Below are 13,516 nucleotides of genomic sequence, written 5' to 3' on the forward strand. Positions count from 1 at the left end.
TCAATCAAGAAGCATAGATACAATTTGGAGAGAGATTTCTTTATTTTCTTCCTCTGAGGAGTGAATGTAAAACAGCAAACAGAAAAAAAAAAAAAAGATTCAGAATGAGAGAAAATACTCTGCCAAATGTCTTTTAAAACTTTCCCAAAGTAAGTCATCCTTGGTAAGTTAAAGATTGTTTCGGTTGAAAGCTTTTTAAAAACTCCAAGTAACTGCATATGTTTTGAGTGCTGGTGAAATACATCCCTCTAGCAATGAATAGTTTATGGCTCATCTACTCACATCCAGCATAATCACCTAGGATAAAAATGAAAAGCCACCCTCTGTGAGATCCAGGAACAGGTGGTACAACTAATCACCCCAAATATTTCAGTATTGGCCTGGGAACAGCTGTCTCCAGAAACTCAAAAGACAAGAGCCCTTAGCTTACTATCTAGGACATGAGAGGAATTCCTTTGGACATCCATGGCTGGCGCTCAATGATGGAATGTGTGTAGGCTTGCTCTGGTGAAGGAATGAGTGGATTATTTGTTGGTTAGCTTGTAATGCATCAACTGCCCTCTCTAGCATGGGCATAAAATGGCCAATGGAAAGGAAGGGCTACCTGGAGATACTGCTTCTGAAAATGGAAATTCCCACTCATCTTACTCTTTAATAGCAAGGATTGTTATTGAAAACATTCATTACCTGCAGTATTACTATAGCCCCAGCTATATTCACTTTCTGCCTGTGGGTAAATTATTCTCTTATGGAGCCTGACAAATGCCTGTATGACCCTGAGCTGATGACTAATGGCATGTTTTCATGGCTGTTTTTAAAGGCACTAAAAGTTTGCATCTCATTAGCCATATTTTAGGTGGAGTCAAATGTGATCATTCTAGAACCCTTTATGTTCCAGTTTTTGAACAATTTTCTATTATGAATTAGTGAGAAGCATTTCTACAAGAAGGCTTTTATTTCCTACAAGGAAATACATGGGTGACACCATCCAACAAGTGATATAACAGAAGCCTTTAGGGGTAAATGATAACACACATCCCAATCCAGTTTTTCTTTTCCATTGTTGTTTTAGAAAATTACCATTTTATTAAAACTAGACATTTATTATGAAATTTTAGAACATATAAATAAACAAAAAGGAAAAAACTCATGTGTCTCTCAGTGCTAACCAATAAAAATATTGTTGTGAATACAGTTTAAGTCCTGTTTCAATCAGATATCTGTACACTTTTCTAGCAAAATTGTATAATATGGAACCTACTCTTTTATAACCTTTTGATTTATAAAAGTTCATTTTATTTTAAGTATGTTAACTGTTTATCTGTCTGTTACAAGTGTGTTTACTATATTGGCATTATGCTTTTCATTTTGTTTTTATATATTTTAAATTTATACAACATTTTGTATATGTAAAGTATATCAACTTTTATGTTTTCTGACTTTGGCATTTCTGCTTAGAAACATCCTTCCACACTACACATATATAACTATTTATCTCTATTTTCATGTAGTACTTTAAGATTTTATTTTTACATAGCTCCCCAACTATCTAGTCCACAACACTTTTCTCATGCAAACCAAATTATGCATACTAAGCAATTTAAAAAGCGAAGATCTCTCTGTTTTGAAAACTACTCCAAAAAGGTAAATGCAGAGAATGAGGGAGTTGCATTTCAAAATGCCTAACAGTGAGTTTCACTGCCAAAATATAATTATGAACTAATTTAATGTGAAGATAGAAGCTGAGAATAAATTAGTATTTTAATGATATAAATTAATTCTTATTAAGGCAATGCAGATTAAGATTCCTATAATTATAGAATGATATATAACATTATTTGGTGGGTTGGAAAGCACATGTGACTAAGAAATGCACCATAGCTAATTGGGTTCTAGCAATAATTAGTTTGGGGCTACTGGACAACTCACTGGGCTCTCTGAGCTTCAGTTTGCTCCTCTATCCAGGAAGGTCATTGGACACCCTAGAGATGGTCTCAGTAAGGTGTAGTAAGGGATGCACAGCACCAAAGTGCTCAGATTCCCTATATGTACTGAAGGAACAAAGGACCCAAAATGTCAGCTGCTTGGTTTTAGGATGTGTTATGCTGCAGTTCAGTAGCAGGAGATAAGGAAATCAAGAGCTGAATGTTTACCAGTTTCCTGGAGCTAACAAATAGTTCTCTCAGGGTATGGCTTTTAAAGCATTTATGTGAGTTTGCTGTAACAAAGAACAGAAATGTGGTCTTTGCAAACTGGACCATTTTGATACATTTTAAATGATTATTCATTGTTTGTTCTATTGTAGCATTTCTTAAAGTAATGGTAAGGGCACTGCTCTGCTAAGAACCCACAGAAAAGGAGTTTTCAAGCTCCATTATCCTGGAGCTTGAAAAAGCAGGAAGTCTACCCGGGATAATATTAAAAATAGATAACAAACAGTATTACCGAGGCACCCACCAATCAGAATGGATTCTGGCTATAAACTACTGGTTTGCCTATACTAGTGGGTAGTCCCTGAACGTCTTCATCCCGAAGTGCACCCTGGGAGCCAGAGAAGTTGGAATGTGTGCCAAGAACTCAGCTAGAAACTTGGGACAAGAGTAGAGAACAAATGAACAAGGACCCTACCATTCTGGAGCATACATTCTAGTTGGGGAAAGAGATAACAATAAAGGAAACATAAAATCATTTCAGATAACCATAAATGCTTTAAAGAAAATTGAGCAGGTTAAGTAGATAGTGAGCAAGGGTGGGGATATTTTAAATAGAGTGCTCAAGGATGTTCTCTAACATTTGATTCTTGAGCAGGGAACTCAAGGAGGAAGAGCCAGCCATTGGAACATTCGGGGAAAGTGCATCCAGACAGGGGGAACAGCAGCAGGTTAAATCTAAGGGAAGAAGCAGCTTGCATTGTTACTTGAAGGACTGTAAGAAGGCTAGTGTACAGCTTTCTTTTAGTTAGAATTTACCTGTTGTGTCTTTTTCATCTATTGTTTTAAACATCCCAGTGCATTTATATGAAACATGTTTTTATCCCTAAAATATGTTTAGAAGATTAAAAAAGGTCCAATCTGAGTTTCTTATACTTTTAATAGGCAAATTTAATCTGTTAAATTTATTGTGATTCCTGATTTTATGGATTGTTTCCTGCCATCTTATTTTGTATTTCTATTTATTTTTCATTCTTTTCCTAAATTTTGCAAATTAATGTTTTACAAATTATTTTTCCTCCACTACTGTTTTTAAAGTTATGCTTTATTTTTTTTAATTCTTTAAGGATTATTCTTACGCTTTAGCCTACGTATATAATTTTATATTTTTACAACAAAGCTAACAATTATTTGATCCATACCTTTATCACCAAGATTTTAGCTAGCTCCTTTAGAACTCTAGGCTTTATGCAGGGAACCCAATTCCAACTCCCTAATATGCTGGAGGGGGGCTACAGTCTCAACTGTATTTTTCTCAGTATTAAAATTTTAGTTTTTACATTTTCCAACTAAAACAAAAAGAAGGCCAGTGTAGCAAGAGTGAAGTTAGTGGGAAAGGTAGAACATCAAACCAGAGAAGGACACCAGAAGATAAGGTCATAGAGGCAAGCAGTGGTCAGATCCTATTATGCCAGATCCTAAGTGCAATGGAAAGCTATTGGAAGGTTTTAAGCAGAAAACAGAAGTGATTTGATTTACCGTTAAAAAAAAGATAATTCTAGCTGCCATGTGGGAGAAAGCTAACAGGCAGTTGGGAGACTTGCTGGTGTCTGAGACTTGGGAAGTTTCGGTGGAAGAGATGAGAAATGATCATACTGAGGATATATTTGGAAGGTAAAATCACTATGTTCCTCCCTATGCTGAGATTCTCCTTTCAGGGCTAAAACCTTGGAGGCTCAGTGTTTTATTTTTATAAAAGATATTGTTCCCTTTTATAAGCTCATTTTAAACATGTCATCTATAAATAATAGTAAACTTTTGAAGTCACATAAAAGAAAGTTGGTTTCTTTTAAATGTCTAATATTCATGTTGCTAAGAGAAGATTAAGTTACATTTTATCTAGGACTAAATGAAATCTTTTATCCTTTGTTCCTATTAAAGTTTCTGACTGGAATCCTGCAGCCCAGACAGTGAAGAAGCTAAAAATCCTCACTGTAACATTTGTCTAGGTGCTTGTGCATGAAAGTGCCTTTATCATTAAAAAAAAAAAAATTCACAAAATATTTTAAACGTGTCTATGCAAGAAAATGAAATGAAGTCACAGGATTTAATAAATATGGATATCAAATCTAAATAACTAAGACTTCTTTAACGATGTGGAACCTGCCACCAATCCTCTGCTTTATGCCTTTCCTGTTATTTTGTTGACTCCCTTTTTGGACAACATTCCATTTTTCCCCCCAGGCGTACATTATCCAAGATAGCTGTAATGATGCAAAAGATCACCAACCACACAGTTTCCACTTAGGAATGAGATTTGGTGGTCCTAGCCTTGCCAGAAGATGGCTACATGACACAGAGCACATCTTTTATCTCTCTAAGAATTGGTTTTCTTCTGGGAGGCCGAAGGATCACTGGTGGTCAGGAGTTCGAGACTAGCCTGAGCAAGAGTGAGACCATCTCTACAAAAAATAGAAAAAGTAGCCGAGTGTGGTGGCACGCCTGTAGTCCCAGTTACTCGGGAGGCTGAGGCAGGAGGATCTCTTGAGCCCAGGAGTTCAAGGTGGCAGTGAGCTATGATGATGCCACTGCACTCTACCCAGGGTGACAGAACAAGACTGTGTCTAAAAAAAAAAAAAGAGAGAGAGAGAGAGAGAGAGAGAGAATTGGTTCTCTTGATTCTCATATTGTTCAATTAAGATTAAACTAGATAATCTTGAAACCATTTTCAGCTTCAAGATTTTAAAACTGTCCCTCTTCTGATTTTCACACATGGTCAACATAATGTATTACTTGCTTTAATTACATTTTGTGTTGGTAATTCCCAAATCTGTGTCTCATGAGGTCCATTCTCATGTAGCAAACCTCCTGAAATCTCTACCTGTATATTGCACGGGCACCTCAAACACGCTAGGTCCAAGATAACTCATTAAATTTCCCCAGTAACTTGCTCCTCTTTCTGCACACTTTCCTTAGATGACTAAGCATCTCTCTCCCTTTCAGTCTTGTACCCCACATTTCTTGCAAGTAACCACCTACTTATCTTTGGAGACTCCACTCAAGAGTCACCTTCTTGTATGAAACTTTTCCAAACCCACATCCTTTCCAGGCATAATTGTCTGCTACCTTATAATGTATGTTGATTAGACTGATATCAGAGCACCCACATGAGATTAGTGCACCTGTTTATTTACGTGTTTACAGTTTGAACCCCTGGAGGGTAGGGATAGTTTGTTATTTCCTTGCAATTCTGCCCTCAGCTTGAAAGTATTCCATAGTTAGGTGATTAACGATTATTGAATGAACGAGTGAAAATGAAAATTCTATGATCTGGGATTTCTCCTATCCTGTCTTACCTGGCATATGTCCTCCCACCAACAGTCTCATCCAGCCATGGGGAAGGCACTGGCTCCCTTGCTTCCTGCCCCGTCTCACCTGCTCACCTGCTCGTGAAGATCCATGTAAATGCCAACCTGCGTTTGATTGCACACTTCCTTCTGCTGTGGGAATTGAGTGTCCTTTTCATGCCTGTGCTGTTTTGCAGAGTGCAGAGACCCCATCTGTTTCTCTCCCTACCTTCCCTGTGGTTGAGATTAGAATAATGATGTCTAGTGTGGGGCAGAGGGGGAAACTTGCCCTCTTCCCCAAAAGTTCACTGAAAGATCAACTCACAATTAAGGCCGACTACTAAGAGAAAGGTTTATTTACCATGTGCATGGGGAGAACCACAGAGCGATTACCCAATATCCCAGTGAAGGCCAGATATTTGTATACCGGCTTTTTAGAGGGTAGGGGAGCTGAGCAGTATAGGTAATTCTGTTTCGGGGCAATAAATGGTTGCTAGGGAGGATGAATGGATGGGGGAAACAGATTGACTAGTAAATGATTCCCTTAGCAAATTAAGTTAACCTGAGAGACAGGTATTATATTTCAAATGATTTGGGCCAGGTCTGGTTACATTTTTGAACAATTTTCCTGCAATATACTGAGATAACATGGAGAGGAAGGGAAGTCAATTGTTCTTTTGATCTGTCACTGTGGTTCATGCAGACAGAGGGAAAGCCCCTTCCAATGCTTTTGGATCTTTGATTTCAGAGGGCCTGTAATTCAAATACTCTTTATATTATACCAAGAACTCATATTTTGGGGTTAAATTTCCTGAAATCCTTCACTGATCAGTTTTTAATACTTGTTCATTCCTTGGATCCCACATTTGACTAAGTCTTTCTTGTTGAACAGCAGGAATTTTCTTTAACACAGGACGTTTGTATGTAATCCAGTCTTATCATGAGCAATTAACAAATGCACTTCCAGCTTCTCAAAATGTTAATGAAATTTAGACCAGACACTTAGTTTTCACTCAGTAAGTACACTTGGGCAAGTGAGCTGTCAGACTTGAGTGGCTGAATATTTCTCAGCATCATCTCAAAATACCTCCACTGCCTGGTCAGGCTGGAAGAAATTTACCAAGGTGATTTATTTTAGCAGAGTCAAGAAGCCATCTCTGATATGTAAAAAAAAAAAAAAAAAAGAAAAGAAAAAAAAAGATGTAGAATCAGCTTTCTTTCCCTTTGTATTTTTTAAACTTCTTGTAGGAGTAATTAACATGAAAGTCACATACAAATGAGAGACAAGTTTGCCTTTTAAGAGAAGTTTCTTTCTGTGAGATCCATTCAGGCTTGTCTGAAATAACCAATGTTCTCAGGTCTGCCGTTGGCCTTCTTTCTCTGAGTGAGTAGTACTTTGTCACTCCTAGTCATTTTCTTCCCCTGCCATCCTTCCTGACATTTGTTCGTAGAGTCAGGAACAGCCCTTTGGAAAGTTAGTGTACCTTTGAAAAGATCACCAATATTGTGGACTAGCTCAGCAGGCAAGATTGAACGTGATGCAGAACCCAGTTTAAACCAAATAAACATTAGACACCAATAAAGACAGTAATTATTATTATTCTTTATTAACCATTTTATCATGTGCCACTTATAATTACATAATTAATGAATTCAATTCTCAAAACCTATAACGTGAGCATCCCATACCAGCCTTTTATCGATGAGGAAGGAAAGGACAGGAGAGGTTAAGTAGGTTGCCTGAGCTCACACAGCCAGTAGATGAACAAGTTAAAATTTGAACTCCTGTCTGGCCATTTTCCATTTCCCCAGTACTTATAAGAAAATGCCCATTTCTTGAACAAGAAGGGTTCTTGAGGAGAGGTGCTTAAGACAAATGGTAACCTGTTCCACAGGAATGTAGCCCTATTTCTGTTGTCACTTAGTTGGAAGGAGATTCAGAGGCTGAGATTTTGAAACTGTGCACATAATGAATTGAACAGAGGTTTGGCTGACTCACATAGACGTTTCTTTGCCTTCTAGGAAGATTTCCAGCCCGCAGCAGCCTCAGAGACCAACTGGGAATCAGTCACAAGCTCTATTTCAGTAAGTAATTTATTACTCTGTTGCCAGCAAAAGAAACTGATAGAATAGCTAAGGTCAACCCCCAAAGGACTTCACCTGCATTAAGGACCTGTGGTGTGACTAAAAACCAGATCTCAAGCACGATATGTTCCTCCATTTAATTTAGGTTACAGTGGATTATGTCAGACACCCTTTTTCCTCTCTTCCAGAAAGGTTTCCAGGAATTGCCAGGAGCTCGGGCTAGACAATGCTTAAATATTTATCATTTTCAAAGCAGATCATTCCAAGAAAGGTCTGTCCACACATCAAACATATCAAAGTGGTTCATGGCCCAAGCTCAAGTGGGGAATTTTGTAATAACTTTTTGAATATTCCAGAAGACACTGTTAACCTTTGCATTTTCAAGGGTCTTTTCAGACTTGAAAAATACCAATGTTTACAGTAAGATAACTTAAGTGCAAATCAAGCATGTATTCTATTTGACTTGGATATAAAACACAACTCACCCTGAAGCTATAAAATGGTTCATGCCCCAATTTTTTCTCCAAATTTAGTCATTTCTCAGTATTCTGTCTTCTTATCCACTTTGCACAGAAAGAGCAGACCTTGTTTTTACCGATCCTATGTGTAGCACTTATGTAGCAATAAAACAGAAGATAATAAATGCAGTTGTTCATAAAAAGGTCAAGAGCATGGAGAAGGCTTGTCTATGGCTCTAAAGTGGGTCTGAGTGGCTGAGTCAAAGTTATTTTTTTTTTTCCAAAAGTGATATACTATCTTTTGCTGTTTGGGGGATTTTTTTTTTTTTTAATTCCCTCATATGGCAGAATTTCCTCAGTTTTGGATTCTGTAACTATTATATTCACCTGATTGAGCTGCTGGACTATCTGATCAAGAGATAGTCTTGAATATCACTCTGACAGTGATATTAAGAGTGTTTTATCTGTGCATTTTTGACAGTTAAGAATGCATCCTCTGAACCTACCTCAATGTAGACAATCATTGTCAGTTGGGTGAAAATCAACACAAAGGCAGGTCATGCTGAGGAGCTGCTCAGGCAGCTCAGGAGGGTTGGGCACTTGGCAGCCTGAGGCTGATAACTCAAAGCAGACGCCAGCAGCAGCTTTCGCAGCTGAGACTGGGTGTCAAGGAATCCTCCAGCTTCTCAGGTATCTTACAAATGATAACTCAGGGTTGTCTATTCATCTCTTCCTGAAGTGCACAATTATAAACCTTAAAGGACCATTAGCTCATTAAGGATAACCTATGACCTTTAAAAGAAGAGGCATTGTCCCATCCTTTTAGAGTATCTGGGGAAGCTCAGCCTTGGGTTCATATCCACTGGAAACTCTTCTGGTTTGCGTTGCAAGTCAAGGTGCTGCTTAGCTTTCTTGGAAGATCAGGGCAAACTATTACCAGCTTCTGTGCTCAGCATTCCATTCTTCAAGAACTTCTAGAATAGGAGCAAGGCCATTAGACCTCCCATTAACTTCTGTTTAAACCATACTTTGTTTTTGTTGAAAGTGGTTTACAGTTTTCAAAGCATCTTTTTTACAAATTGTTATCATTTTGAAGTCATTGAGATAACTTTAGGATTGACTTTTATAAATATATAACAAAAGCTGAATGAGATCATATTTACTGCGCAACTGAAGGAGGCACACCCAATTAGTTATTTTTCTCAAAATTAGTCTTAAAGTATTTAACCTCAGGGAAAAAAAAAATGTTTTTGTACATTTATTAGGTCACCTAATATTTTCTTAGCCATCATCGTTGTTTCTGTCAACTGCCCTGAGTCAAAACTTGAAAACGGCTGTAAAGCTTATACGTGAGGACACGTTTGCATTTTACCTATGGTTCAGATTGCTCTTCAGCCCAATGTTAGAAGAAATTAGATTTCTCCCTCCCACTCAGGGAATGAAAACTCCCACAACTTTCTCTTGGAGAGATAATATGGCTACACACTGCGGATCTCTGGCCATGTTAGAAGCTACCCCAGAAAACTCCTGTAGCCATTTTCCCCAGAGCTATCATAAAAGTTTTCACTTATGTGGCTTGATTAATGTCCCTGCTTTTATTTCAAAAAAGAGGGAAGCATTGTTTAATCTCGAAGCTTTTATATGCTGCCGTGCTCCTAACTTTGGTCAGCTCATCTTGATGTTTTGGTTCTTAGATCCATGCTATTGTGATACCAGGCTAATTGTAAACCATCTGGTGAATACGAGCCAGGTATACTGTGGATTATACAGACAATACAAGTTGAATAGAGATTTGGAGTTATAGTACTGAATTATATGTATTATCCACCCCTAGCATATGACAGAAATGATGTGCTTAAATCAAGGTTCAGCTCGTATCAGTCAGAAACACACAAACCCCCACCCCTAGATTAAAGAGCTGCCTTATCAGAAACAGAGGAACAAATATGGCTGCCCCTGGACGAGCCATATCGTATCCACAAGATGACTGTAGAGGGTGTCTTCAGTATGGCTTGAACTACTAACAAATCTCTAGACTCTTCAGTAATGTATGACAAAGGCCATGCCACCAGATAAATGATTGATATTACCTGGCTACACCTGTGCAGAATATAGAGTAGACTCATGAGCAGGTAATGAAAGTAGCATGGAGGAAAGGTTTGGTCAGGAGAGGATATCTACTTATTTTAACGGGGATGACTGAAAATTAGATGTATGGTTTCTCTAAATGAAAAAAATAAAAGAATAGAGCTGGACTGACATATATATACATCAATGTAACTCATTCTCCCACCCTACTCTCCCCACTCCACTTCCCCTCCAGGGCATATTTGAAAACTGCTACTGAGTTACACCAATGGTAGATTAATGCTTTTACACCTCTTTGTTTTGCTAAAGAGGGACTGTTCCTCTGAGAGCAGGTGATCATCTAATCACTTATGACCTTTGGTCCTTGTTTGGTTAAAGAGAGACAACATTGCCTAAGAGTGAGAATATAAGTTGTGGGCTTTGCTGTCTGAGACTCTAAAGTGCCTATTATTTCTTGATAGGATCCTATGGTTAAATTTCAGGAAAACAAGTTTTCTTTAATTCCCCTTTTCCCTTAGTGATAGGAGATATTTGCCCTTGGGGGATATTATTTGTTTGGCAGTTTCTTTAAAGACATTTAAAAATCATTTGAGGCTGTGTGCTCTCTATTTTCTTGTTAATGGGTCATGAATTTTTACAGAGATGTTTGAATCATGGCTCATTTACCTCTAGATTGTACAAGGGTTAGTGAAGTAAGTGCTTGGAAACCTTATGTGGGGATGTATTCCATTGCAAAATACGTAATCCTTTCTAGACATTCAATGATGTTATGTTCCTCATTTACAAAGTATTCCAAAGAATGTTTTAATGGCAACTGGGATCACTAGCAAACTATAGCACTTTAAAAAAAATATGCTTCCCATATGAATCCACCACTCTTCATGGCTAATTATCCTTGTTGACATTAAATAAGTTGGTTAAAGTGCCAAATTTTATCAAAATGTCTCCAGAGTAGATTCAGACATTGCTCACACATCATCTGCAATACCAGGTGACCTGGAAAGGGGGAACATGGAGGCTAAACGTGGAAGAATGAAATGAATTATCAAAACTTGCATGGAAGGAGTTTGAAATTTTAATATTCACCGTTATTTGTTGATCTATGGGTGATAGGGGACCTTGAACCAAGAAATTAGATAACTTAGTTTTGATATTTCCACCTAATCTATATTTTTAAATCATTATAGTTCAGATGAAAGGGAAGTTTTATGACCTGCTTGGCTTTGATTTGCAAAAAATTGAATGATTATCTTATATCAATTAATTGACTGCTCTTATTTAAGAATATGGCAAGATAATGCCAGGTGGCTTTGCATGGTATGTAGACATATGATGTCTTATACCCAGAAGCCTGTTTATGTTCCTTCCATAGAGTTGAATGACTGTTGTATTTCATAGCAATGAACTTTTTCTGAGTACACTGAGCTGTATGTCACTCTTAGGGGGTATCCTATCACTCTCCATCAGTAACGGATCCCACTCTGACTGCGGATGCTCTGGACAAAACAGTTGCAGAGTTTGATACCGTGGAAGATCTGCTCAAGCACTTCAACCCTGAGTCATGGCAAGAAGATCTTGAGAATTTGTATTTGGACACCCCTCATTATCGAGGCAGGTCGTACCATGACCGGAAGTCAAAAGGTAAGAGAAAGAGGCTTGTCGGTTCTTCGTAAACAGATAAGAGTGTTAATAGTACAGACTGAGTATCCCTCATCCAAAATGCTTGGGACCAGAAGTGTTTCAGATGTTGGATTTTTTTGGATTTTGGAATATTGACATTTAAACTTACTGGTTTAGCATCCCTAACCCGAAAATTTGAAATCCAAAATGTTCCAGTGAGCATTTACCTTGAGCATCATGTTGGTACTCAAAGTGTTTCCGAATTTGGAGCACTTCAGATTTAGTATTTTCCAATTAGGGATACTTAACCTGTAATAATAAGTAAGGAGTAGCAATGCAATATATTTAATTTACTTAAATCAGATGATTGCTGTCAGTGTATTACCACGTTTCACAGCACTTTCGGATGAAGTTTTGTGTTTTGCACAAACTGTGCTGTTTTTATAGGAGTAAGAAAGATTTCACCCAAAGATTTGTCATAGTTTGGAGCTAGAAGAGACCTTATAAATTATCTGGACCAGCTTCTCACTCCTTGGCAAGTAAGGCAGTATTAGCCCCACTTTTATAGTGGAGGCAACAAAAGTCAGGGGAGGTAAATAATTTGCCAAAGTAATAGCAGTAGGGAAGATGTGAGAATTGTGGTCTCTTGCCTAAAATGACAGTGTTTGCGTAACTGTCTACTGCGCCTCTTTGATGGATTTGAGGATTGGTTGAGTCCAGTCCTGTCAGTGTTGACAGCAGAGGCTCCTGTTAAAGCAATAGTGAAAACTCCACTGTAAGATTTCACCTCTACTCATTTGATGTCCATTCTGTAATTTTTTAAATCAGTATCTGCTGTGTACTTGGTGTCTGGGTGATTCAAGTGTTTGGGATATAAATGTCCCAAGGGAGAGGACAAGAAGGTCTGGGATAGTGAGAGCCCGTGTTCAATGGGAAGTTTCAGAAAAGTAGAACGAGGGGAGAAGAAGAGAAAACATTCAGGCAGAGAGATCATCATGAGTTAAAACAATATTTAAACTCTTAAAAAATAAATAGCCTAGTCATACATCTGAGTGATGTGATCTCAGGATGAGAATGTTTTTTGGACTGTATAGCTCAAATTAATAGAGAAATGAAGTGTAATTAACTCTGATTGAATAAAATTATCCATTCTAGTCTGTGTCCTTGCTTGATAAGATTTGTTATCATTAAAATTCTCCTGGAAAAGTCTTGTAAGGTTGGCTTGCATCATAACTATGAAGATATTTAGCTAAGATACAGCTTGTTCCTACACTTTGTAATATTGAGGGCACTTTTAAGAACTGTGTTGCTTTAGTACAAGCTGTTATAACATTTGGGCCCAAATTACTTAATAGTTAGTTAACTTCTGCCTGGGCCTTCTGCTTATGGCTCAGGTCATAAGTTTAGTTAAAATACACAGCTAAGAGGGGGACTCGAAAGTTACCGGTGGCCCTGATGTTCTAGAGATATGCCACATGCAGATCACTAAAACTCTCAAACTGAATCTCCTCAGGGCTCAGATTGGATTCAGTTCAAAGAAGAAATTGCTTTTCTGTAAGTCATTGCTGTGTTTGGATCTCTACTAGGTCAACTTGAAAAAAGTAAAATAGTCACGTTTTGAAAAACCCAGAAGACATATTAAAAATGTCATTGGACAAAAAAGCAATAAAATGTGACTCTGTCTTTAGCTATTCAAGGAGTAGCCCTTCTTGGCACCCCTTTTCTGGAAATATTAAAAATTTTAAATCATCTTACTTTTTTTTTTTCT

At 37.7% G+C, this 13,516-nt stretch overlaps 1 protein-coding gene across 2 annotated transcripts in view; it reads left to right on the plus strand.

The window, feature by feature from the left end:
• PDGFD (platelet derived growth factor D) overlaps positions 1-13,516 on the plus strand; it is a 223,476-nt gene that overhangs the window by 188,069 nt on the left and 21,891 nt on the right. For both annotated transcript variants that reach the window (XM_069469000.1, XM_069469001.1), the window contains exons 4-5: positions 7,520-7,582; positions 11,571-11,769. In XM_069469000.1, the coding sequence (XP_069325101.1) occupies positions 7,520-7,582; positions 11,571-11,769 (262 nt within the window). The remainder of the gene's footprint in view (positions 1-7,519; positions 7,583-11,570; positions 11,770-13,516) is intronic.

The sequence above is a fragment of the Eulemur rufifrons genome, chromosome 6 (assembly GCF_041146395.1).
Source record: "Eulemur rufifrons isolate Redbay chromosome 6, OSU_ERuf_1, whole genome shotgun sequence".
NCBI classification, from domain to species: Eukaryota; Metazoa; Chordata; class Mammalia; order Primates; family Lemuridae; genus Eulemur; species Eulemur rufifrons.